At 41.2% G+C, this 24781-nt stretch overlaps 1 protein-coding gene across 28 annotated transcripts in view; it reads left to right on the plus strand.

The window, feature by feature from the left end:
- PITPNM2 (phosphatidylinositol transfer protein membrane associated 2) overlaps nucleotides 1-24781 on the plus strand; it is a 215354-nt gene that overhangs the window by 145635 nt on the left and 44938 nt on the right. For all 28 annotated transcript variants that reach the window (XM_038373112.2, XM_038373119.2, XM_038373117.2 and 25 more), the window contains 6 exons: nucleotides 7396-7725; nucleotides 13460-13555; nucleotides 20298-20399; nucleotides 21516-21586; nucleotides 23761-24005; nucleotides 24521-24710. In XM_038373112.2, the coding sequence (XP_038229040.1) occupies nucleotides 7396-7725; nucleotides 13460-13555; nucleotides 20298-20399; nucleotides 21516-21586; nucleotides 23761-24005; nucleotides 24521-24710 (1034 nt within the window). The remainder of the gene's footprint in view (nucleotides 1-7395; nucleotides 7726-13459; nucleotides 13556-20297; nucleotides 20400-21515; nucleotides 21587-23760; nucleotides 24006-24520; nucleotides 24711-24781) is intronic.

Below are 24781 nucleotides of genomic sequence, written 5' to 3' on the forward strand. Positions count from 1 at the left end.
CTCGGGCTCCTTACCCCACTGTGTTTTATTGATGTAAATAATGCATCTTTGATCTGAAGTGACTTTAAGTTGCATAAATAGGAGAAGTCTTTGGAGCAGAGACAGAAAATTGAATAAAGAGTGGAAATTAAAAATTGGGTATTTGTGGGAGATGGATAGCCTTGCTTAGCAGCCCCGGATGCAATACTTGCCATGTGGGAGAGAGTCTCTCTTTCGTTAATACATTTCCTTGGTACTGGTAACAGTTTGGAGGATGTGCTTCTTATCTCAGGTCACATTGATAATAGCGAAATCACAATGCAGAAGTAAACTCTAATTTGGGGTTTTTTTAAACTTTACTCAGACCTCGCACTTCTCTTGTCTTTTTCATCTGAGGACTTTTTTCATCCCAAACTCCCTATTATCCTCATTTTACAGATGGGGGAAGCTTATATATGGAATAACAAAGTGACTTGTCCATGGTCAATAAGTCAGCAGCAGAACTGGGAGTGGAATGAAGGAGTTCAGACTCCTAATTCTCTGCACTATGTAGTTATTTAGACTGTGTTCCCTTAATGAAGTACAATAGAAAGTTTGGGGAAAGAGTTGAAAGAGAAGAAAACATTAGTTTAGTTAAAAATAGGAATATTATAATATGTGGTTGACTTACTGAGAGGCAAGATAAGGAAGGGAATGGCTCTGAGAGAGGCTGTTGAAATGTTCTCAGTCTCTCATTGAACATAGAAGTCATTTGTTAACTAATTGGACAGTCGTGCTGTTGTCTGACATCTTGAGACACTCACTTAAAATGTGGGCTATTAATCTAGTCTACTGTGCTAATTGAATGTGCTTTGGAGTGAACCCCAAAGAGTTTAACTACATTAATGGTGCACAATGTTACACAAGTTTTTCGGATTTTTGCCATTCCTACTCAGTTGGTACCCTTTGTACATGCATTATATTTCTTTTGCTTTTCTTAAACAAATCAGAGATGATGTATCTTAAGAGTATATATATTTTAGTTGATGTGTATGCCAGTGCTGATAACTTGGATAAACCCAACTGGATAAACCCATATTTTTCTGAGAAATTTTGCTTCACTTAAACTTTCTCCATAAAGTACTCATCTAGTAAGGTCTTATCCAATGCCTATTTCAGTCTATGGAAGGACTCCCATATATTGGGCAGCCCTTACAACGTGATATGTACAAGTGTTGGCATCTCCTCTAAGCTTGTGTTTTAACAGATTGCAACTGGAGGATCAGACATAACCATATCATTTTGCTTTGTGGGTAGCCTAAATAAGAGAAACGGGGCGGGAAATAAACACACAACTTCAGGGTTACATTTTATCAGAAATATTCAAGCAACTAGAACTGTTTGGACAAGGTTATGGTATCTGTTGTGGCTATCAAGGAAATAAAGTGCCACACAAGGGAAATCAGACGTCCTGTATCTGCAGCTAGGAAATTGCAAGTGTGTTATAAAATGCTTGGGACGCGTCACTCTTGTGTGTAAAAACAACTGTCCAGATATACTTAGATTCTGCAGTGTTTTTATGTTATACTTGGATTGGATTTGTGGTTTTACTTTAAATAGAAAAAGCAAACCCTGAACTGCAAAGAGAGATCTTTAGCTACAGACAGAGCCCTCCAATGGCTTCACACTGGTTGAATTCTAGAAGTATTATTATAATTTGACTGTAACAGGGTTGGCTGGGATGACAAGTTTGAAAGACAAGTGATTAAATGTCCATCGCCTGCTGATAATCACAAGGGATGATCTTTTCTAAAACAGTGGAAAATATTACAATTAAATCAACACAGAGATACTAATTTTTTCTTAAGTCAAAAAATACAGCAATATTTTTTGTTTTAGTCAAAATGTTACACTCCCTGGAGAGGTTTCAGAGTAGCAGCCGTGTTAGTCTGTATTCGCAAAAAGAAAAGGAGTACTTGTGGCACCTTAGAGACTAACAAATTTATTAGAGCATAAGCTTTCGTGAGCTACAGCTCACTTCATTGGATGCACTCCCTGGAGAGTTGTTAAAACCACATTCTTCACTAACTATTATTATTATGTAGGCTGAAGAGGTATTTGGTGCTTATCCATAAAGAGACTGTTCCTGCATTTCTTTCATAGGCTGAATTCACATTGACTTTAGTGGGTGTTTTGTCTGCATAAGGACAAATAGGGTTGTGCTCATTTCATAAATGAAGGTGAGAATGGGAATGAGACAAGCCAGGGCTTTGTGACAGTTTGTTCTCTATAAATGTCTCAAGATGAAAATCAATTCTGATTCTCCCTTACTATTCGTCTCTTTTATGAGCAAAAGAGAGCTCTTTAGGAGACTACAAGGTAACACTAGCTTTTCTTCAGTTTATTGGACCAGTCTGTTGCATTCCAATCTACAGATATGTCTATACTGAGGCTGGGAGAGTGCTTCCTACCTTGACTAGACAGGATCAAGCTACCATGCTCTGAAAACAGCAGTATAGCTGGGGTTAGCGTGATGGTGGCTCGGGTTAGCTGCCCAGGGATGGTGTCCTTAGCCTCTGTTTGCCAGAAGCTGGGAATGGGCAACAGGGTTTGCATCACTTGATGATTACCTGTTCTGTTCATTCCTTCTGGGGCACCAGCATTGGCCACTGTCGGAAGACGGGATATTGGGCTAGAGGGACCTTTAGTCTGAGCCAGTAGGACCATTCTTAAGTACATACCCCCTAGGGGTCCAGGCGGGTTCATACTTACAGAGCTAGCCCAAGTTGCCTATCCATGGTACCCCTGGCTACACTGTTATTTTGAGTGCATTAGCTCAAGCCAGGCTAGTGCATTTAAGTCTACTTGAGTTGAAAAACATGCTACCAACTGCAATGTACATGTACCTTAAAAGTGTCAAAAGTGAAAGAACACAATTCAGTAACGGTTACTTCCACCAAGTTCAGCAAACCTGACCCTGACCCATATTACCATGCGATAGTGGTTTGCTCAGCAGAGTCTGTTGTAACGTTCCAGGTTGTTGCAGCTCTGTTCTGTAAAAATAGCATCCAGAAGTTCCATGGTTATTTGTTCTTATTGACACTAGATCACATTTGCCCAGCTTACAAGTAAAATACTTTTTGTTCTGACAGCCCCAGAAAGTTCTCCTGGGATCTGGCAGTGGAACTGGGAATCCACTTCTGGTCTGGAATGACAGGCACACAATAAACAGGGAGCCCCACGATGTCCTTTTCAAAAGAATAGTGCTGTAGGAAGAGGTGATTTAGATTTCCAGCCAAACTGTTCATCCAGTTCTAGTACAGAAGAGATGGACTGCTCTCTCGTTGTTGGGATGGGGGTTATACATGTAATTCCTATAATCTAAGGGAAGGGGAGTGAGACAGGGAGGTGAAGAGGAATTAAAGGAGGCTGACTACTTATCCCATGTGATTTTCTTGGTCCTAATGATTAAAACAAAGGTCTGTGATCGGAGCTGTCTAAGCCTTTACACAGAGTGTTTCTGAGAGAAGCAGAGCAATTGAGGCATTACTGAAGGAGGACTTGTGGCACCTTAGAGACTAACAAATTTATTTGAGCATAAGCTGAGCTACAGCTCACTTCATAAGATACTCTATTCAGTAGCATGAGCAGAGATTGTCATGCTAACGAGCCTCCCGGGTTCTGGAACCGGGGCAGGCAGAGGAAGCAGGCTTCCAGCATTGAGATGGAGCTGGAAGGGTCACTGTGATCAGATCAAGCACACACCCTTTCTCAAGGCATTTAAGCAATACTTTTCAGAGTGTTGCCACCATCCTAAAAAGTGCCAATTCCAACCCACAGTAGATTTCAACCACAGCTGTGGCAGAGCACAGTACAGTTGAAACCAATGAAAGAATTTCTTGGCTTTAGACTCTCAGCCACAGAAAAAAGGGGGATATGTGACTGGGAGTTTAAGCCTTGTTTGTAGCTGCTGAATGTCCAGCTGTTCTTGGGAAAGGCATTGGCGATGACACCCATAGCTAAAGAGTTCCCCAGCAAGTCTATGATAAATAATCTGATTGGTGAAACAAAATCAAATTGGACTGCGGGAATTTAAACAAAATTGAGATGCTAATCACTGCTGCCCCAAAAGGTCACAATGCGGTGGCTAGGACATTTAAGTGTTGCATGAAATTACCTCTTGAAAAAGGGCAGTGAATGCCTGGCAAGCACGCACAAAATATTGATACACGGCATTGTATTTTGCAAATGACTTATAAGGAAGGAGGATGGGGATCAATATGAAAATTGAAAGGTGGATAAGGAATTGGTTAAAAGGGAAACTACAGTGGGTCATACAGTGGGTCATACTGAAAGGTGAGCTGTCAGGCTGGAGAGAGGTTATCAGTGGAATTCCTCAGGGATTGGTTTTGGTACCAATCTTATTTAATCTTTTTATTACTGACCTCAGTACAAAAAGTGGGAGTGTGCTAATAAAGTTTGCGGACAATACAAAGCTGGGAGGTATTGCCAATTTAGAGAAGGATCGGGATATCATACAGGAGGATCTGGATGACCTTGTAAACTGGAGTAATAGTAATAGGATGAAATTTAATAGTGAGAAGTGTAAAGTCATGCATTTAGGGATTAATACCAAGAATTTTAGTTATAAACTGGGGACGCATCAATTACAAGTAACTGAGGAAGAGAAGGACCTTGGAGTATTGGTTGACCACAGGATGACTATGAGCCGCCAATGTGATATGGCCATGAAAAAAGCTAATGCAGTCTTGGGATGCATCAGGAGAGGTATTTCCAGTAGAGATAAGGAGGTGTTAGTACTTTTATACAAGGCACTGGTGAGACCTGATCTGGAATACTGTGTGCAGTTCTGGTCTCCCATGTTTAAGAAGAATGAATTCAAACCGGAACAGGTACAGAGAAAGACTACTAGGATGATCCAAGGAATGGAAAACCTGTCTTATGAAAGGAGACTCAAAGAGTTTGGCTTGTCTAGCCTAACCAAAAGAAGGTTGAGAGGAGATATGATTGCTCTCTATAAATATATCAGAGGGATAAATACCGGAAAGGGAGAGGAATTATTTAAGCTCAGTACCAATGTGCGCACAAGAACAAATGGATATAAACTGGCCATTGGGAAGTTTAGACTTGAAATTAGACAAAGGTTTCTAACCATCAGAGGAGTGAAGTTCTGGAATAGCCTTCCAAGGGAAGCAGTGGGGGCAAAAGACCTATCTGGCTTCAAGATTAAACTCAGTAGGTTTATGGAGGAGATGGTATGATGGGATAATATGATTTTGGCAATTAATTGATCTTTAAATATTCATGGTAAATAGGCCCAGTGGCCTGTGATGGGACGTTAGATGGGGTGGGATCTGAGTTACTACAGAGAATTCTTTCCTGGGTATCTGGCTGGTGAATCTTGCCCACATGCTCAGGGTTCAGCTGATGCCATATTTGGGGTCGGGAGGGAATTTTCCTCCAGGGCAGGTTGGAAGAGGCCCTGGGGGTTTTTCGCCTTCCTCTGTAGAATGGGGCACGGGTCACTTGCTGGAGAACTCTCTCCTCTTTGAAGTCTTTAAAGCATGATTTAAGGACTTCAGTAGCTCAGACATAGGTGAGAGGTTTATTGCAGGAGTGGGTGGGTGAGATTCTGTGGCCTGCAGTGTGCAGGAGGTCAGACTAGATGATCATAATGGTCCCTTCTGACCTTAATATCTATGAATCTATAAAGAATCAAATATATGTATAAAAACAACCACGGGGTGGGGGGAGGAAGATATATTGGGTAATATGTTACTGATAATTAAAGGGTGCAAGTGACGGAAGGGAGAGAAATGATTTAGGCTGCTACAAAACAATAGATAACTAAGCAAAAGTAACAGTAGACTGAAGATCTGGAAAATCTTTGTGGTAGTTAGATTTCTAAGAATGGCTTTCTTAAGGAAGCTGTGAATATCACGCGAGACAAACAACTGGAAACTATATTCTGTGGGGAGCAATTCTGCCTTGGCTGGGGGCAAGAGGGAGTGGAGGATGGCTTTACTAGGTCAGTCCCATCTCTATTCTCGGTGGGGCTGAGAGAGCCAGTCTTTACCCACTGCCTTGACTGCTTTTTTCCCCTTAATTAATTGTTAATTGGCTTCAGTAATCCTAGGGCAGTTCAGTGACCTCTTTGTGGCTCATTATATCAGAAGCACAATTGTGGCCAGTGATCTTAGGTCAGAGGCCTCATTGGAATGGTGACTGTCTGCAGAGCTTTCCTGTGTATTATCATTCCCACTCAGAATGTGGGGTCTCGATACAATAATTGAAGTGCCAGTAACTCTGGACTTCCAATCTCACCTCTGTTGTTTTGGGCAAGTCCGTTAACTCATCTCTGCCTCAGTTTCCCAATATGTAAAGTGGGGATAATGTTATTTATTTGAAAGGTTTGTGAGAATGAATTTGTTAATGTTTGTAAAAGACTTGAAAGTTGGAATGTGCCGTTTGTATGCCCTGTGCATCCATCAGAGATGATCACCAGTTTAAGGGCATGATCGACCATGAGATTTTAAGTAGTCCTCATTGAAAATCCCAAGCAATGACATCTGCTTTAAAGTTGAATGTCCTGATAACATTGGCCATCATGTTTAACTTTGGAAGAAAGTGTCTGGAGCACAGTCATAAATATTGTTCATGTTTGTGGATGTTTGGAAGGATCTCCCTTTGAGAAATGTGGTGCATTGGAATAAAATGCTAAATGATGTCATTATCCACTAGATGTTTCTAATACATCAGTAAAAAGAGCCTGTATGTTGTGAAATAAAATATTATTTCCCCTTCTCTCTCTCCTCCTGTGCCACTAGTTTGGAAGCTCTTATTCATTATTACATTTTGCCCACAAGTAGAGCTGTGTGCAATAATCATGGGAAAACCTGATAGCACTGTTTGAAACTCTCCTGGATAGGAAATCCAGACAAAGCTTTGACCAGGGATATACCTGATCTACACAATCTGGATCCAGACTTCAAACCTCCCAAAATTTGGAGTGTGAGTTGTAGCTGGGTCTGGCTTTTTAGTTAGGCTCATTATAGAGAGAGAGGAGCCGGTCATGAAATCCAGCTCTGGGTTTGGATTATATGAAACCATCCCCAACTTAAATAAGTGGCAAAACTTGCATTGTCTTTAGTGGTGCAGACTCTGGCCCAATGAACATCAGTGCAGTGTCAGCTTTGGGCACTGTGGTCAGGGATTAGTGAACTGACCAGTCTGTATAGATTTCAAATGGCTGGTAATGTCCCTCCTAACAGAGACCTCTTTATAGCAGATTGGTTAGCTCTGTGTAATTAATGCCACTAAAATCAACTCAGTGGTGATTTAGAGTCTTCTACTAAATGAATAATGTTCCTGCAGTGTGTTAGCTTTGCTGGTCACTGGCATGTTGTTGCTTTGCAGGCCTTCGGAAGGTAATGGTGAGAGCGCACCGGCAGGCGTGGTGCTGGCAGGATGAATGGTATGGGCTCACCATCGAGGACATCCGGCAGCTCGAGAAGGAGGCACAGCTGATGCTGGCTCAGAAGATGGCCCAGTTCAGCTACAGTGAAAATGAGGCAGAGCAACATGGAGCCAAAGATTCCCCAGGCGAGAATGATGCTGAAAGCAAGGCCATGTCCTCCGTCGACGCGGCAGACGCTGCTAGTAATATTGGTGAAGCCGTGTCTGGGAGAGGGATAACCAAGCAGTGGTCCACATCTTCCAAATCCTCGCGATCTTCAAAAAGAGGAGGTGAGATATACATAATGGGATTAATTGCATTAGGAAAAAACATACAACTCTTGCCTTGGTTCAAGCATAAAGTGTGCTGATGTAACATGCTGGGTAAGTGTGATCATGTCTCATTTTAGTGACTAGCCCATATAATGGGTCAGAGCTTATTTATTGCTACCAGCTGACTGAGTCACTTCTTTAGCCTGTGCGTGTGGTGTGAAAGTGCCCTCTGATGGAGCTGTGTTGAGGGTTATGCCCATGCTGCAACAGCAGCTCCTGAAATGACATTGCCATGAGTTCCATCACAGTTAAATAAATTACGAAAAGGGGAAATGAGGGAAGGCAGTGAAAGCTGGTGGCAGTGATTGTTGTCAAAGAAAACAAGCAGGGCACCATATAGGGGGGATTAGTCCCTGTTGTTAGTGAAATGGAAGTTTTTATAAGGTGTAATTCCTCAGGTGATGTTCTCTGTCTGGACATGTGCCTGTCTGATGTGAAATGCTAGATGCAGAGAGAGAATCACTGAATACACCTTGATCTAATTAATTGTTAGATTCCATGTCTCCTGCTTTGGATTTCTCTGAAATAGTTAAAGTGACAGGCATAATCCTCCCTGGTCAGCAATAAATGTTACTGCTTGTCATTCATTTCCAAGGAGTGGGTTGGCTCCCAGGCTGCTGCAATGTAGTTTGCACAGCTAAGCACCATAATTGGCCTTTTGGGAAGATAACGCAGGTCAACACTGTCAGTGAAGAGAGAGGTGAATGACAGCTGTTGCATTTTGCTACTGTTGATGTCCTCTAACCATCATCCATGGCTAAGGAGATCAGATGCCACCATGGATCATATTTGTGTTACCTTTTAAATGCCGTGCAGGAAAAAATGTCTAAGAGGCTCCAATGAACCTCATTGAAGGACTCACTTCAGACCCATGAATCTCCCCTGTGCAGTAGGAAGTCATATTCTCTCAAGTGTCCTTTACTATACACTCCTCATTTTCTTTACCCACTCTTTGAAAAAGATGACTCCTGACATCTTAACTCAGTGTTTCCGTCAGGCACAAGTCACATCGAAGACAGTGGCAGGGTTTACAGTAGCAAAAAAGTTGTGTGCGTTTTGCAGTAGGTTAACTATCTCGCTGTAAAATCCTAGAGTGAAAGTGTGGCCCATTGAAGTCCATGGGGCCAGAATTCATCCCTTTGATGTAGCTGGGCGAAGTGAACCACACAGGACAACCTACCGTTCTTCTTAGAGGTGTGTCCCTGTGGGTGCTCCACTTTAGGTGTCTTGGCGCCCTACGCTTCTAATTGGAGATTTATAGTAGCAGTGCCCCAGTTGGCTACACATGTGCGGCAGCCGTCTCGCACCACTCTGAGCAGTTACCCTGCCTGCGAGGCAACTGTCCCCCAGTTCCTCTCTACCGCCTTTGGCTTCAGTCAGAATGACAGCAGCGCTCTCAGCTTTCGATATTTCTTATTTCAGTTCTTTCCCAGCTAGTACCCTTTCTTTATTAATTTCTCCTTAAATTTTTCTTTACCATTAAAAAAACAAAAAAAATTTCCTCTCCTAGTCCTCCCCTTTCCCTCACCTCAAGCGGGTAATTACCCAACAACAAAAGAGTCATAAGAATGGAACTATTCCCATTCTTGCTTTCAACATAGCCTCTCAGACATACCTGGCTCTCCAGGTTTCAAATGCTGTCTGACTTGCAGTCTGAAATGCCTGCCATCACTGTCTCCCCCTAATCTGCAACAGGACTGTCCAGATTCTCACAGACAACTTGGCAACTATGTTTTATATAAATTGCCAAGGAGGGGCCTGATCTTATCCACTCTGTACAGAAGCAATTGCCTCTGGCAATGGTACATCTACAACAACATAAGCATCATGGCATTCTACCTGCCAGAATGCCACAGCAGACCAACTAAGCAGGAACTTTTCACAAATGCATGAATGGGAGATGGATCCCGCAATCCTAAAAACTATATTCAAACAATGGGGATTCCCCTCAATAGATCTTTTCGCAATGGCCCACAATGCCAAGTGCCCACAGTACTGTTCCTGGGTCAGGCTGGGACACAACTCTCAGGTGACACCTTTCTTGTGAAATGTGAAGCCCCACTGTTGTATGCCTTCCCCCCAATTCCCTTTTTGAGCCGTTTCCTTCACAAGATCAAGCAAAGCAAATCCAGAGTCGTCGTCATTGCACCAACATGGCCCAGACAAACATGGTTCCCGCACCTGAAACAGATGGTTGTGACACCACCATGAACCCTTTTCCTCATGCCTCATTTGCTGACACAGGACACCTCCATCACCCCAACATTTCAATACTCCATCTCAAGGCTTGGCTGATCTGTGGAGGACAGAACTTGAGACAGACTGTTCCAAGGAAGTACAAGACATACTACTGAACAGCCAGCAGCTGACCACATGAAAGGCATACACACACAAGTGGAAACGGTTCTGTACCTGGTGCCAGGAAAAGCAGATTATTCCACAATCAGCTCCAGTACCCATAATCCTTGATTACATACTGACACTAAAAAAAATCGGGACTATCTACTAGCTCATTCATAGTGCATCTAGCAGCCATCACCTCCTTCCACACTAAGGTGGACGGAGTCACCATCTTTGCTCACCCACTAAGCACTTCCACCAGAGCTTAGAGAATAGTTATGCCACATTATGGGACCCGACTCCTATGTCGGATCTCAATCTCGTTCTCCATGCCCTCATGGGCAAACCCTTTGAACCACTAGTGACCTACTCATTGTTGCACCTTTCCATGAAGGTCGCCTTCCTAGTAGCTATCACATCAGCAAGAAGGGTGGGAGAGCTGGGTTTCCTAATGGCTCACCCACCTTATACCACATTCCTCAAAGACAAAGTAATCCTATGACCACATCCTAAGTTCCTACCCAAGGTTGCCTCCCCCTTGCATCTCAACAAGCCCATTTACTTACCTGTATTTTCCTCAAACCGCATGCTGACAACAGGAGGCATCCTTCACATGCTGGATATTTGCAGAGCTCTAGCGTTCTATATAGACAGAACAAAAACATTTAGAAAATCATCTGGACTGTATCCACAACAGGACATTCCCAAGGTCAAACCAGCTCCAAGCAGAGATTTTCTAAGTGGATATCTACTTGTCTCCAATTATGTTACCAAAACTATGATCTGCAAGCTCCCTCTGGACTTCGTGGATACTCCACTAGAGCGCTGTCCACATCGATAGCCTTTCTCAATAACGTATCAATCACGGACATTTGTAAAGCAGCTACCTGGGCATCAGCCCATACCTTCACCAAACACTGTGCCTCACAGCAACAATCAGCTGCGGACGCTCACTTTGGTCTCTCAGTGCTTTCCACTGAACGTATGTCAACTCCGAAGCCCCTCCTCTCCACCGAGCGGCACTGCTCTACAGTCACCTAAAGTGGAGCACTCACAGGGACACTCCTTGAAGAAGAAAAGGTTACTCACCTTGTGCAGTAACTGAGGTTCTTCGAGATGATAGTTCCTGTGAGTATTCCATTACCCCCTGTCCCCTCACTTCAGAGTTTCATGTTGATCCTTTGGGGTAGAGAAGGAACTGGTGGATGGTTGGCTGCACATGCGGGGTAACCACTCGGAGTGGCGCAAGATGGCTGCTGCGCGCACAGCCAACCAGGGCACTGCTACTACAAATTTCCAATTAGAAGCACAAGGCGCCAAGACACCTAAACTGGAGCACCCACAGGAACAACCATCTCAAAGAACCTCAGTTACTCCACAAGGTGAGTAACAATCTCTTCACTTGCTACACACTTACCTGGAGATAAAACTACCACTTTCCTTGGCTGTGCTGGGATTTTACAGTGACAGAGCCATCTCTTGTTAGCGATCTCCTTGTAAAAAACACACCATTTTTGTCCCCTGGTGTAGACTTGGCCAATGGAAATTGCAGTTCTTCAGCATCTCTCAGGATTTCACTTAACGGCTTTCACTGGTAGCAAAACATGATTTTTAAACTTCAGTTTGGCATGGATTTTTACTGGAAAAACTGATGAAAGGAGTGAATTGCAGTGAGCTGGGAAATACGTCATGGAGATATTTTAATCCTCTTTCATGCTAGGTTTAAGAAACGGTTTCACATACATAAATGCGAAGAGCTGACTGGATTTACAGCTGCCTTTGACAAGAAAGAGTCCAGTGGCACCTTAAAGACTAACAGATTTATTTGAGCATAAGCTCTCGTGGAGGCCATGCATCTGAAGAATTGAGGTTTTTACCCCTGAAAGCTTATGCTCAAATAAATCTGTTAGTCTTTAAGGTGCCACCGGACTCCTTGTTGTTTTTATGGATACAGACTAACACGGCTACCCCCTGATTTTGACAAGAAAGTAACTCCCTCTCTTTGTATGCAGATTTGCTCCGTTTTACACAGCCTAAGCAAGACCCCTGGTCGGAGTGGGGTTCTTGTCACCATCCCATATATTATTATGTGCTCTATTTTTAGAAACTAGCATGCGAGTGCATTTGACGTCATTCCGATGTGATTTAGCTCAGCTATGCCAATCACACTGCTCGCTATTCCCAGAGGGGTGGATGGTGGGATAGTCGGGAGCTACAGAACCAACTAAGCTGTAATTAACTGCTTCTGCTCAGGGTCGCAGTGGTCTTATCACATGACAATTAGGAGGTAAAATTAGAATCAGAAGTATCTGACTCACATATTTAACCCTGTTACAGCAATAGCATAAATAGTTTTCATACAGCCATTACAATAACATGAGCCATTCAATGTCCTTTGTGTGCTAAATGAACATTTTAACCCTGCTGTGTTACATTAGAATGCTGCTTCTACAGGTACTTTGTGTGTGCTTCCTGTTCTGTAACATTGACTGGTGCACCACAATCATGAGTGAAACTGAGAGAGAGAGTGTGAGAGCCAGTCTCTCTTGCTTCTTTGTGTATGATTTTCACTTTAGCTGACTTAGTATCCTGTAAAGAGTTCACAATAGCTAGTTTCTAAATTGTATTTTGAAAGCTAATGCCACAAAAGGTTTTCTTAGCACAATGATCTTTGAAATAGAAAATGAAAGGGATCAAGTAGATGTAAGAAAAGGGGGGCAAACAGACGCTGAAGGAATTGTCATGTTATCTTATTCTCACTGTATTAGTGTAAATCTGTCCATAGTGCACACTGAGAGCTTCCATAAAAATAGTTTGATCGCATTTTATTTAAATCACCCCAGTTAAAGTTCAAATAGATCTCTGTTCCAATTGGTATGGAAGCAATTTCCTTCTAGAAAACAGAATATTTCTCTGCATGCTGTTCTATATAGTTTCCCATCTGAAAGTTAGTGGAAGCTGTAGCACGGCTTGCATGCTGTTACAGTTGAGAAGAAGGCTTACAAATCAGACGGTTTCCGTTTTAATGCAAACTTTAAAAACAAAATGATTTTACACATCCTACTAATGGTTATAAATAGCTGCCATTCAAAATAGCATAAGTGATACAAACAGCTTGCTTTAATGTGGCAGCTTGCGGGCAAGTTATAACTACAGTAAGCAAACAGGACTTGTAAAGTGGTACATTGACATCACACCAGCATCACTGGAATATTGTGCCTTAATCTATCACTGCAGTGATAGATTTTCACAAGGTGCACATGACTATGTTCCTGTAGCGAAGACCATGTCAGGAACACTCTGCCTTGTTTATGTAGCTTTCCGAATACGCCTTTTTGTTTGTTTTTTCCAGCAAGCCCCTCCCGCCATAGTATATCCGAGTGGAGGATGCAGAGCATTGCCAGAGATTCAGACGACAGCTCAGATGATGAATTCTTTGATGCACATGGTATGTGGAACCAAAATGGTGATCAGTTGTTTTATCTTCTTAAAGGGTGGAATTGGGAGGGGAGTAGGCAGTGAGACCATCTGCCTTGCTTGAAACTGTATTTTCTATTCAAGGGTTTTATGCAGCATTGATGTAATTCAGAGCAGCACCCAGCAGACTATTTCATTTAACTGGGCAATATTTCAAGTTTAATGTAATCTGTCTGATTATTTTTTAACATAAAATGATCTTGAGTTCTTTTAACATATGGAACTTTGGGGTTTTTTTGGTGCGAATGCACCTAGGTAAAGTTCTGCAATTCTCTACACAAGCTGTGGATGTAACTCTTAATATTTCTGATTCAGCATGACTGAGTTTGTTTGTTTTCAAATAGCCAAGTGGTAAGGCTCATAACAAGTAGATTCCTGCCTAATTAAGAAGAGACTCTAGTCTGTCTTTAGTAATAGTCCTTATTAACACCTTGTATGCCTGCACAAAGAAATGCAAAAAGGAGTGAAGGGAGATGTCAGAATTCACTAGCATTGAAAGTTTTTTTTTTTCCCTGTAAGAATTCCTGAAGTGTTTTAGAGTAGCAGCCATGTTAGTCTGTATTCGCAAAAAGAAACGGAGTACTTGTGGCACCTTAGAGACTAACATTTATTTGAGCATAAGCTTTTGAGAGCTACAGCTCACTTAATCGGATGCATGAAGTGTTTTAGTGTGCTGTAGCTCTCGCCACATATTTTTATGTTTGCTGTGTGTATCTAAAAGGAAGATGCTCTGCTCTACAGGACTCGTATTGTATATTTTACTTATTTATTCAGTATATATTTGTTAAGCACTGACAGTGAGCTCAGCACTGGTACAAAGCACTAACTACCAAGACACCCTTCTCCAAACAGCCTTCCAATGATCATCTAACAAGCTGACTAACCTGCACTGCCGGAGCTGGCAAATGGAGTTGCTGGTACCATTTTGTAAATAGTATTTCATTCGTTATTGACCATAGCAAGTAGTACAATTGAAGTGATGTACTCCAGAAAAGTTTTGATATCAAATACTACAAACATGCTCCAGATTCTCAGGCTTTCCTTCAAATGTTTTCTTGTGGGAAGTAGCACGCTGCTATAGTGTAAGACTGCAGGTTTGTGAACATTAAGAGGCTGCTTTGAGTACAGGTTGGCTCAGGGTTGAAACCCTAAGTGTCACTGGCCCAGAAGCCAGAGGTAACTTATTTTGTGTCTTTATTTATTAACTTCTATAGTTCCTGCAACAACTATACCTCAGGGCTTTACGATAGCAATATAAACATATAAATATAACAGGTTTCAGAATAACAGCCATGTTAGTCTGTATTCGCAAAAAGAAAAGGAGTATTTGTGGCACCTTAGAGACTAACAAATTTATTTGAGCTTGAAAGCTTATGCTCAAATAAATTTGTTAGTCTCTAAGGTGCCACAAGTACTCCTTTTCTTTATATGAATATAAGTGAGTCATCTAAACAAACTCATAGCTATCCACCATGCATTTTACCTTTTAATCGCTGACTGATAGAATCTAGGGATGGAAAACATTTGCTTAAATCATCTAGCTCATCTGCGGCAAGTGAAAAATTCCTCCCTATTCTGCTTTGACTGCATCCTATTCAGTCTAGCTTGAAATTTGCTTAATTTGATTGTTTTTTTGTTCACAAATCGATATTCTTGACAATGCATATTAAAGCTACTCTGTTTTTTTTGGGTAGTGACAATCTGCTACACCCTTTATTGCAGACCAGACGGCTCTCTCATTAGACACCAACTGCACTGGATTTCTGAATATGGAATGAGTGTTTCTTACAGTAAATACTGTAAGAGAGGCTTGCTGGGCCAGTACCATGGAAACTAAGTGTCGATTGGGGTATGAGTCAATGATAAATTCAGCTCCTCATGAGTGCTTCCCGTATACATTCAGATTTCTTTGCTGAATAGTGAGTGTAATCTGAGCCTATAAAGATTTTTATCTTGTTAGACTTTCCACATGTTTTCAGGTTTCAGAGTAGCAGCCGTGTTAGTCTGTATTCGCAAAAAGAAAAGGAGTACCCGTGGCACCTTAGAGACTAACAAATTTATTAGAGCATAAGCTTTCGTGAGCTACAGCTCACTTCATCGGATGCACTTGCATCCGATGAAGTGAGCTGTAGCTCACGAAAGCTTATGCTCTAATAAATTTGTTAGTCTCTAAGGTGCCACGGGTACTCCTTTTCTTTTTGCACGTTTTCAGTCACTGGCATGTTCTGGTAAGGAGAGTTAAAAATACAGTAATATCTATACTGTAATAAATTATAACAACAGGAGTAATGTCATATTTGGTGATCATCTAAGCAGCAGTAAGACCTATAATTAAACCTCTCAAGGAAATGAGTTCAATATTTAGATTAAGTTGCTGGAGAAGCTTTGAATTTAATCTTCCCCTTTTTGTTCTCTGTCTGTTTGACACACACGATTTCTCTGGTGTAATCCCATTGGCAGCGGTATCCTGTGGTGTTACCTGTTCATACATTCTCTCTGTGCAGTGAAATCAGATCAACTCAAGTTTTATTCGGGTTGGAAGAATTAAATGGCATGCTGACGTTACCATTTCCAGGTTGCTATCTTTTATGGTTGAGGTGTTATTAAAAGCACTAAAAATAAACAGTCTTTGTGCAGCAGTGCATTCAACCCCCTTTATATAACTCTTAGCTGTTTATCAGATTTTCTAAAAAGAATAGGGTTTCAAAATCTTTTTGGTCCTGATCCAAAGAACCTTGTAACTAATGATCTTATTAGTAGCTGTAAAACAACAAAAAAAGAGAGAACCCTAGCCTGTGAATCTGAAGATTATAGCTTTTACATCTTGGAGATAGCTGAAATTGCAGTCATTTTTATGTTTATAACTCTTAGTTAAATTTACCTCTTCAGGAAAAAAAATCGCTAAGCATGGAACGATAAATTCAATTAAAACACAATTAACCCTTAGTGATAAATATGATTTCAAATCAGGATTACATAAAAGCTGAACAAAAGCAGTGTTTTATGTGCAGATTTGAGGGGTCATTGATTGGTTTCTCTGCAGTGTCAGAGGGAAGAGTGACCAGAAGTCAGAGATGGTCTGCTAAAGAATTGGCCTCTGACTGTGGGCAGTCTACAGGGAAGGGGCTTTGTTAGATGAAAGAAGAGTTTTAGAATAATGATATTGATATAGTGCCTATCATCTGATGAGCTCGCTATGTTTAACAAATAGTAATTTAATGAAGGTGAAAGTTGTATGAGGCATAATGTTACACACTCTCTGAAAACACAGATTCTAATGCTCTTCAAAGACAAATTTGCTTTGCTACTATGTCTCTTGAGTCTGGACAAGAAATACTAATGAAGTCACTTAATAACTGTGTTTAATTAAACCTATCCCTGCAGATAGCTGTGCTTGACTGAATAATGGTGATAGCTTGTAGGAAGATAACTGGTGCAACGCAAATCCAATAGTCTTTCATACATTTCCATTTGAGAATTCTAATACTTTTAATAGAGCAGATTTTGCTGGTGGGTTTTTACTAAGTTCCATTCTGCAGTGTAGGAGAAACAAATATTTAATATGCTCCAGCTTCCAAGTCTCAAAACTGAAAAAAGAAAAAAGTCACTTAACTTCCTGGTTAGCAATCAGGCAGGTGTGTCAATAGGGATGTTATACAGTAAAGTCTGTTTGCCTGCCAGACTTGGCATTTTTCAAAGGTGAATTGAAAGAATTTTTTACTTGCTAAGACATGAGCTCAGAGTTCTGAGCAAACTATGATGTCATTATTACATACATCAAACATTTTATAGGAGCCTATCACCATACTATCAGAGCGCACTTTACCCATCTTAAAATTGCATCCAAGACCTTGTCCAGGAATGAGGAGCCATTGCATCATTCCCTCTTTTAGCTCACGTGCTTACAATCTAGAGAACAGAGTGACACCATTGGGCGGGTCTTCACATTTAACTTTTGCCAGTACAGGAATGTTGGCAAGGGGTGCAATTTTTTAACAACATGTTTGTATCGGTAAAGCCCTAGTATAGATGTAGTTATACCAGCAAAAAAAATTGCTTTACCTGTATAGCTTATTTCACTCAGGGATATAAGCTATACTAGCAAAAGCACTCTTTTGCCAGTATAAGCTACGTATACTCTAGGTGAGTTTGTCAATATAGCTATCCTAGCAAATCTTTTCTAGTATAGACTAGGCCTAGTGCCCAGGATTTCTAGCCCATGGTCAGTATAAAATGGAAAGCCTGTGCAAAGTGGGTGTCTTGTTGCTCTTCCTAAATGTGACCAGGTTCGGGCTTAGATTTATTCAAATTTATTAATGCCCAAAATAGCCTAGGGAATTAAGTTCACTTTATTCCGTTTAGGTACTTTGGTGTTAACAATAATGATACTTAGCACTCTTTAATCCAATGATCTCAGAGCTAGACAAAAAAGGTAGCTAAGCTTCCTAACTCCTCTGGGAGATATATATGACAAATGTAGGGATTGCTTCACCCACTCCTGAAATGCAGCAACTCCTGAAGTGGATCATGGTGCCTATTCATTATTTGTATTACTGTAGCACTTAGGAGCCCTACTCATGGGCCAGGACTCCCATTGTATTACATTCCGTACAAACACAGAACAAAAAAGATGGTCCTTGCTCCAAAGTGCTAACCATATTAGTATAAGACAAGAGACAACAGATGGATACAGACAGACAGGGAGCACAAAGAAACAATGGGTATGACTACCCTATGCAGAAAAAAAACCCTACTTCAGCGAGTCTCCGTGCCTGGGTTACCTGACTTGGGCTTACAGGGCTAAAAAGAACAGTATAGACATTCCAGCTTGGGCTGATGGCCAAGCTCTGAAACACAGTGAACGGGAGAGTCTCAGAGCCTGGGCTCCCACCTGAGCATCTACACTGCTATCTTTAACCCCACAGTGTGAGCCCCTTGAGACTAATTCAGCTGACCTGAGCTCTGAGACTTGCTGGCATGAGCTTTATTTGGTCTGTGTAGACGTACCCAATGAGTCTGTGTCAGTCAGCATGATGGGCAGTGGTCTCAGCCCACCAGCCCTCATCAGGTTGTTTTTGGAGGCATCATGACAAAGGAGAGTTTAGGTGGATGATAGTGAGTTAGTTTTGTGGGTGTTTATGGGGAGCTCCTCCCAAGCTTGAGTACAGGCGTGGAAGAAAGCACAAAGGCACTTGTTAGAAAATGTAACAAATGGGCAATGGATGCTGGTATAATGAGTTGATCAGAGATGGGAGTCAACATTGTGATAGTAAAAGAGAGGTGGTAGGCCGAGAGGGGATAGGCCATCAAGGGCCTTGAAAGTGAACACCAGAGCTTATGTTTGATGCAGCAGCCAAGGGGGAACCAGTGGAGGGATGCAAAGAGAAGGTTGACATGGTCAAAACAATGGGCTAAGAAAACTCTGTTTGCAGCAGCATTCTCAGTGGATAAGAGGGATACAAAATTGCGTTTGTCAAGGCCAAAGAGAAGGATGTTGCAGTATTCAAGACGCAAGATGGTGAGGGCTTGTATGAGAGAGTTAACTGTATGGATGGATAAGAAAGTCTGTGTCTTAGACGTTATGCAGGAAAAATTGGCAAGATTTAGACACGCCCTGTATATGAGGACCTAGAGAGAGATCCAAGTTGAAGATGGTGCCCATTGTACAAGCATGAGTGACAGTCAGTATGATGGTGTTGTCCACAGTGATCGAGAAGGGAGATAGCAAGGATGGCTGGGTAACGTGGGATCAGGAGCTCTGTTTTAGGCACATTGAGCTTGAGCTGATGGCTACACGACCACAAGGAGATGTCAGCGAGACAAGCCAAGGTTTTAGTTTGGACAGAAGGAGACAGGTCTGAAGTAGTAGGGGTAAATCAGTGAGGCTTTTTAAAATCATACAGTAGTGTTTACAGTATAGTTTAGGACAGAAAATGTGTCAAGGAAAACACCAACACTTGGATTCTAACAGCTAACAAGAATTTAAAACTACTTATACATATTTTAGAGCTATACACAGACTACTTTTGTACTCTGTTGATTAACTTAAACAGCTTTTCTTTTATATTTAAAATGCATTTTGCTCTCACTGTCCTGAGAGCTTATGTCTGTATAAGATTCCAGGATTGTCAGTCTCTGTGTGTTGCTCTGAAGCCTAGATGGTCTACTAAGTCAATGTGAACCAATGGAGACAGCTACAAGAGGATTGAGAACTCTTTTTGTTTAGAATATCACCAGGTTCAATCATCACTGAGATTTGTGATCTGTTACCATCCAATGTTTAAGTCTTCAGCCATTTTGACTTTACAAATTGTATCTGTGCTTCGTACAGCTACAGTACATGTATCTATGCCATGCCAAGAATCCTAGACGGTTGTCATACCAGAGGTAACTCAGCCAGTCACCATCCTTACTCTGCAGCTAATTTGCATGTTCCAATTTTATGGTTACATGAGGGAGATTGCACAGGTGGTGGATTTCATGGCCCAACTGTCACATCCACGTGACAGCACAAGCGTTCGGCTACTAGTAGATTATACAAACACATTTAAACATTATCTTGCCTCAAATTGCAATGAGGTTACACAGAATTAATAAAGGTATTCTTTTATTTATAGACATGCTGTATGTTTGTAATATGTGTATGTGCGTGCATACACACATCTGCACATACATATACAAGTGTATCAAAAATATTTTTTCTGTCTTTAAAGAGGACTTGTCTGACAACGAAGAGGGGTTCCCAAAAGAAATCACCAAATGGAGTTCCAACGATCTCATGGATAAAATTGGAAGTTCTGAATGCGATGTCCAGGGTAATTTATTTCTTTTTACTTCACACTGTACATGGCATTTTTTACAGTTACTTAATTTAATCTTCATGACCAGCCTCTAAAGAAGATAAAATTTGTTACCCCCATTTTACAGCTGGAAAAACTGAGGCAGAGAGAAGTGACTTGCCCAAGGCCCTGGAGAGATTCAGTGTCCAAGCAGGAGTTAGGAATAGGGAGATCTTGTCTTTCAGACACTCTCTTTCACGTTCCATTTCAGTTTGATTTCTTACTATAACAAAAGCAATTATCTGATAAAATGATTAAATGCTCTGATGTGGTCACCCATACGTTCCTCAGACTTTTTAACCCCTTCTTCTTCCTTGCTCCCTCCCCACACAACAGGGGTTTCTGTTAGGAGAAGGTTTAGCCTTCTCACTTGTATCCTCCTTGTCTGATAACATCTTCCTCCCTCTAAGCCTTTTTGAAGTGCTGAAAGGAAATTGACTCATCAAGTTAGACTGATTCATCCAGTGATACGGGTGTGGTGAAGATTACACTTGGGCTTTCTTGAGTCAATAAATCCATGCATGCAGGAGCAGGTCAAACCCCATTCCCTTGTTAGAGTTCAAATAGCCTCTTCCATGCTCCTGTGCAGCTGATGGTTTCTAACAGCTGTGCCAGGGTATCTCCCACTGCCGCTCTTTAGTTGCTTGAGAAGAACAGTTATCTCCTTGATGAAGAGACATGTGGCCAAATTTAGACTGTTGTTAGCAATTTGCAATTCCATTTCCTTCAGTGGGTTCCTGCCTGCTCACACCAAACCTGAATTGTGCCCCCTTTTTTTAAATATGGGCTGTGTCCTCAGTTCTACAGCTGGATGTCCTTTATAAAAACCTTCATGTTAAAAAAGAGAGAACTACTAGGACATTTAATGATGGCGTAGCTCATGGGTTCTCAGCTTGGGAGGTGACCAAAAAGTGTTGGGATCACACATACCCCATCTTTCCCAAATTGCTAAATGGGAGAGGGAATCTGAGTAGGTGGGAGGTGGATCCTGATGTTGAAAAAATTGAGAACCACAGCCAGTGCCATCATTATATAGCTGCTGTATAGAATGGAATCTGGCTGTACTTATATTAGAAACCTCTTTAATTCCAGATGACTTGTATCATGAAACATCAACAGAGTACCATGTTGGTTCCAGTGTGGAAAGGCTAAGCATCATAGAGGTAAGCACTTAGATTGCATCGAATTAAAATCCCCTGTTTGTTTAGAGAATGTAGCTGGTGAAGTGATGGAGTAAATAGCGCATTTAATTGCTGCAGATGTTTTTTATGTGACCCTTGTGGCATCTCTGTGTCATGGAGCTAGTTCATGACCATGCTTACACAGTTACTTCATTAAGGTACCTACCTATGGAATATTGTTAACCACGCATAAAAAATGACAAAGCTTGTGAATGACAATCATAAAGTTCCTCAGCTGAAAGAACAAATGATGTACCCTTGAACTAGCCTAGCAGCAAACTATTCAGAAGTAGCTATCAATGCACTGTTCAAAACCCTGTTTGAAAATCATTTTCCAACTTGGTTACAGAGATGGATCCAAATCTGAGCCCCAGATGCAAACATCCCTGATGTACTGAGAAGATGTGAGCTCTTTGTGATTCAGGCTCATCTTTCATTGTAGCACAAAGTGGGGCAGAGATTTTTATTCCTCCCTCTAGAGAGACATGCAAGCTCAAATCACATTATGGACAAATCCTCCCCGCCCCCCACTAAAAACCCTCTAGATTTGTTCATAAATTAACATGTGCAGAAATGAGGTGGAAAACAAATCGAGTGAGGGTGTAATAGAGTAATTCTAAAATCTGTGAATTGTTCCTTATGGGGAGGAACCATGTTTTTATTTTACAAGTTTAACAAGTCTTAATTATCCAAGAGTAGTTGTATTTCCAGTAACATGTGTCTTGAAGTCATTTTCTAGGGCTTGATTGGATTAAAGAATCCAAAGAGCCCTCTCCAACCCTAAGCTAGTCAGTAATTCCTTGGATGTCCTTACCTTACCTTTACAAACAGAAGTCATTGAACTTGACAGGAAAGGAGCCTACAGGTGACTGCTGATAGGCCTCCAGGTGATTGATGGCATCTCAGAACTACACAGGGAAGAACTACACACATAAAACATTTATTACTAAAAGTAAAAGTAATACTGACCTGTAAAACACTCCTCCCATGCTTTTAGTCATGCACTTCCAGACAAGAATCCACTTTATAGACACCGTAGACCAAAGTGAATGAAGGTGCAAGTTACAGAGACTAATAATAATAGTTGTTAATACTTAGCTCTTATACAATATTCGATCCACAGACAAATTCTAACTAGAAATTCCATTGCTTGAAGTCTTTAAATATAGTCTGAATGTCTTTCTAAAAGATTCCATAGCTCAACCAGAAGTTATGGGCTTGGTGCGGGATCTGTTATATGAAATTCTCTGGCCTGTGTTGTACAGGAGGTCAGGCTAAATGATCCGAATGGTTCCTTCTGGCACTAAAATCTATGAATCTCAAACTCACTCTTTTGAGTTGGGTGAATATCACTACCCTCATGTTACAGATAGACACATCATCCATAGACTTTGGTTCCTCTGATGCTGGGTGGATGTGGGGAAGAGTTTACACTGTTATTACTTGTGCTAGGAAAAAGTATGACTTGAGTTACTCTACAGAACTGTCAATCTGGCACCTTTTAAGGAGCACAAAATTCACGATAAAAATGACATTGCATTCTCAGAAAAAAATGTTCAAAGAGCTGATGTTTGGGTTAACCTAATAAGGTTTGGAATATAGCCTTTGTTAGCATACAGTGATAAAGTGTTAGGATTAGAGCAGGACTCCCACAGTGTTTATGCTAAAATTATATGATGACACCTTAAATATATGTTGAATGTTTTGACCTGGTCAAATGCAGTGAATGTTAGTGAAGGAGTCAGTGACACTAGTTATTACCCAGATTTTTAATAAAATGATACAGGTTAGAATGGATATTTTTGCACATGCTTTTGGGGTATCAACATTACCTCATGGGCATTTCAGGAAGAAAGAATCAATTTTCTTTAAAGATATCCTTACTACAGGATTCCTTCTTGGGCTTGAAATCCCCACAGTTTTGTATCTTGAAGTGCACCAATTACAGTTGTATGGACAATGTATGCATTTTGTTGCTATTGGGTAGGAATTGGCCTGTCCCCTGGAGGTGCCTGTATTTCAGGGGCAGTGTTGTAAGTACATTGTGAAGGGCTGTAGAAGAGAAGGTGCTAAATAAATATAGTGTTGTTGGGGCAAATACCAAAGGCTTGGGAGAAACAAGTACTTTCACTGTATTTTGTTTCATTTTCTTTTAGGATGAATCAGTGCAGCCATTAATGCAGCCAAGCAAAATCCACGTCCTAATCTTGGTACTACATGGAGGAAACATCCTGGATACAGGAAGTGGTGACCAGAATTCTAAACAAGGAGATGTCAATACTATCACAACAGTGTTTGATACAGTAATGAGGGTACATTACCCAGCTGCTCTTGGACACATTGCAGTCAAGCTAGTCCCTTGCCCAGCCATCTGCTCAGAAGCCTTTTCACTGGTATCCAAGTAAGTTAGTGCTCCTTTATCATGGAGAGGGGTACATTTGTAAAATTTTACTCCATTGTAGTGCATCTATAATCAACACTATGGGGTATGCTCTGTCCTTGTTGAGGATTCTTAATATTGATGAGAGCTATCCACACACTTTGAGAGCGCACTTTATTAATTAACTAGCAAGACTTCCTGCCTCAATTTCATACATGGCTGTAATGAATACAATAGCAGTGCAGCTGGAGTTCTGTGATTGATTTACTCAAACTAGTCAGATAAGTACTTAAATTGAATTTACAGAGTTATTGTCCAAGGGTCATTCTGACTGTGTGTATTCTCTGAAGGTTTAGGTTTAAGGGGGAAAGAAGTGTGTTTTCCCCAGCCCTAGAGCATTTCTACCAGCAAGAGAACACACAGCTTTTGTACTTTGAGATTTTTTTTTGATGATCTGAAAAATTGATTGTGCTAGCTGCAAACGATGAACTCATAATGCAAGCCTCTGTCTCTTTCATCTCCTCTCCTATATTCAGCCTCAGCCCTTACAGTTATGATGAAGGATGCCTCTCCAATAGTCAGGATCACATTCCACTTGCTGCACTTCCTCTGCTAGCAACATCATCCCCACAATATCAGGAGGCAGTAGCCACGGTGATTTTGAGAGCCAATCAAGCCTACAGCGAGTTCATTAAATCAGAAGAAGGCACATCATTTACTGGCCAGGTGGGTAAGCAGTTTTAGAACAATAAAATGAAGAGCAAACAAGGTCATTTCCCTCTGAATCTCTTGGAAGA

This window comes from Dermochelys coriacea, chromosome 15 (genome assembly GCF_009764565.3).
Source record: "Dermochelys coriacea isolate rDerCor1 chromosome 15, rDerCor1.pri.v4, whole genome shotgun sequence".
Taxonomy (NCBI): domain Eukaryota; kingdom Metazoa; phylum Chordata; order Testudines; family Dermochelyidae; genus Dermochelys; species Dermochelys coriacea.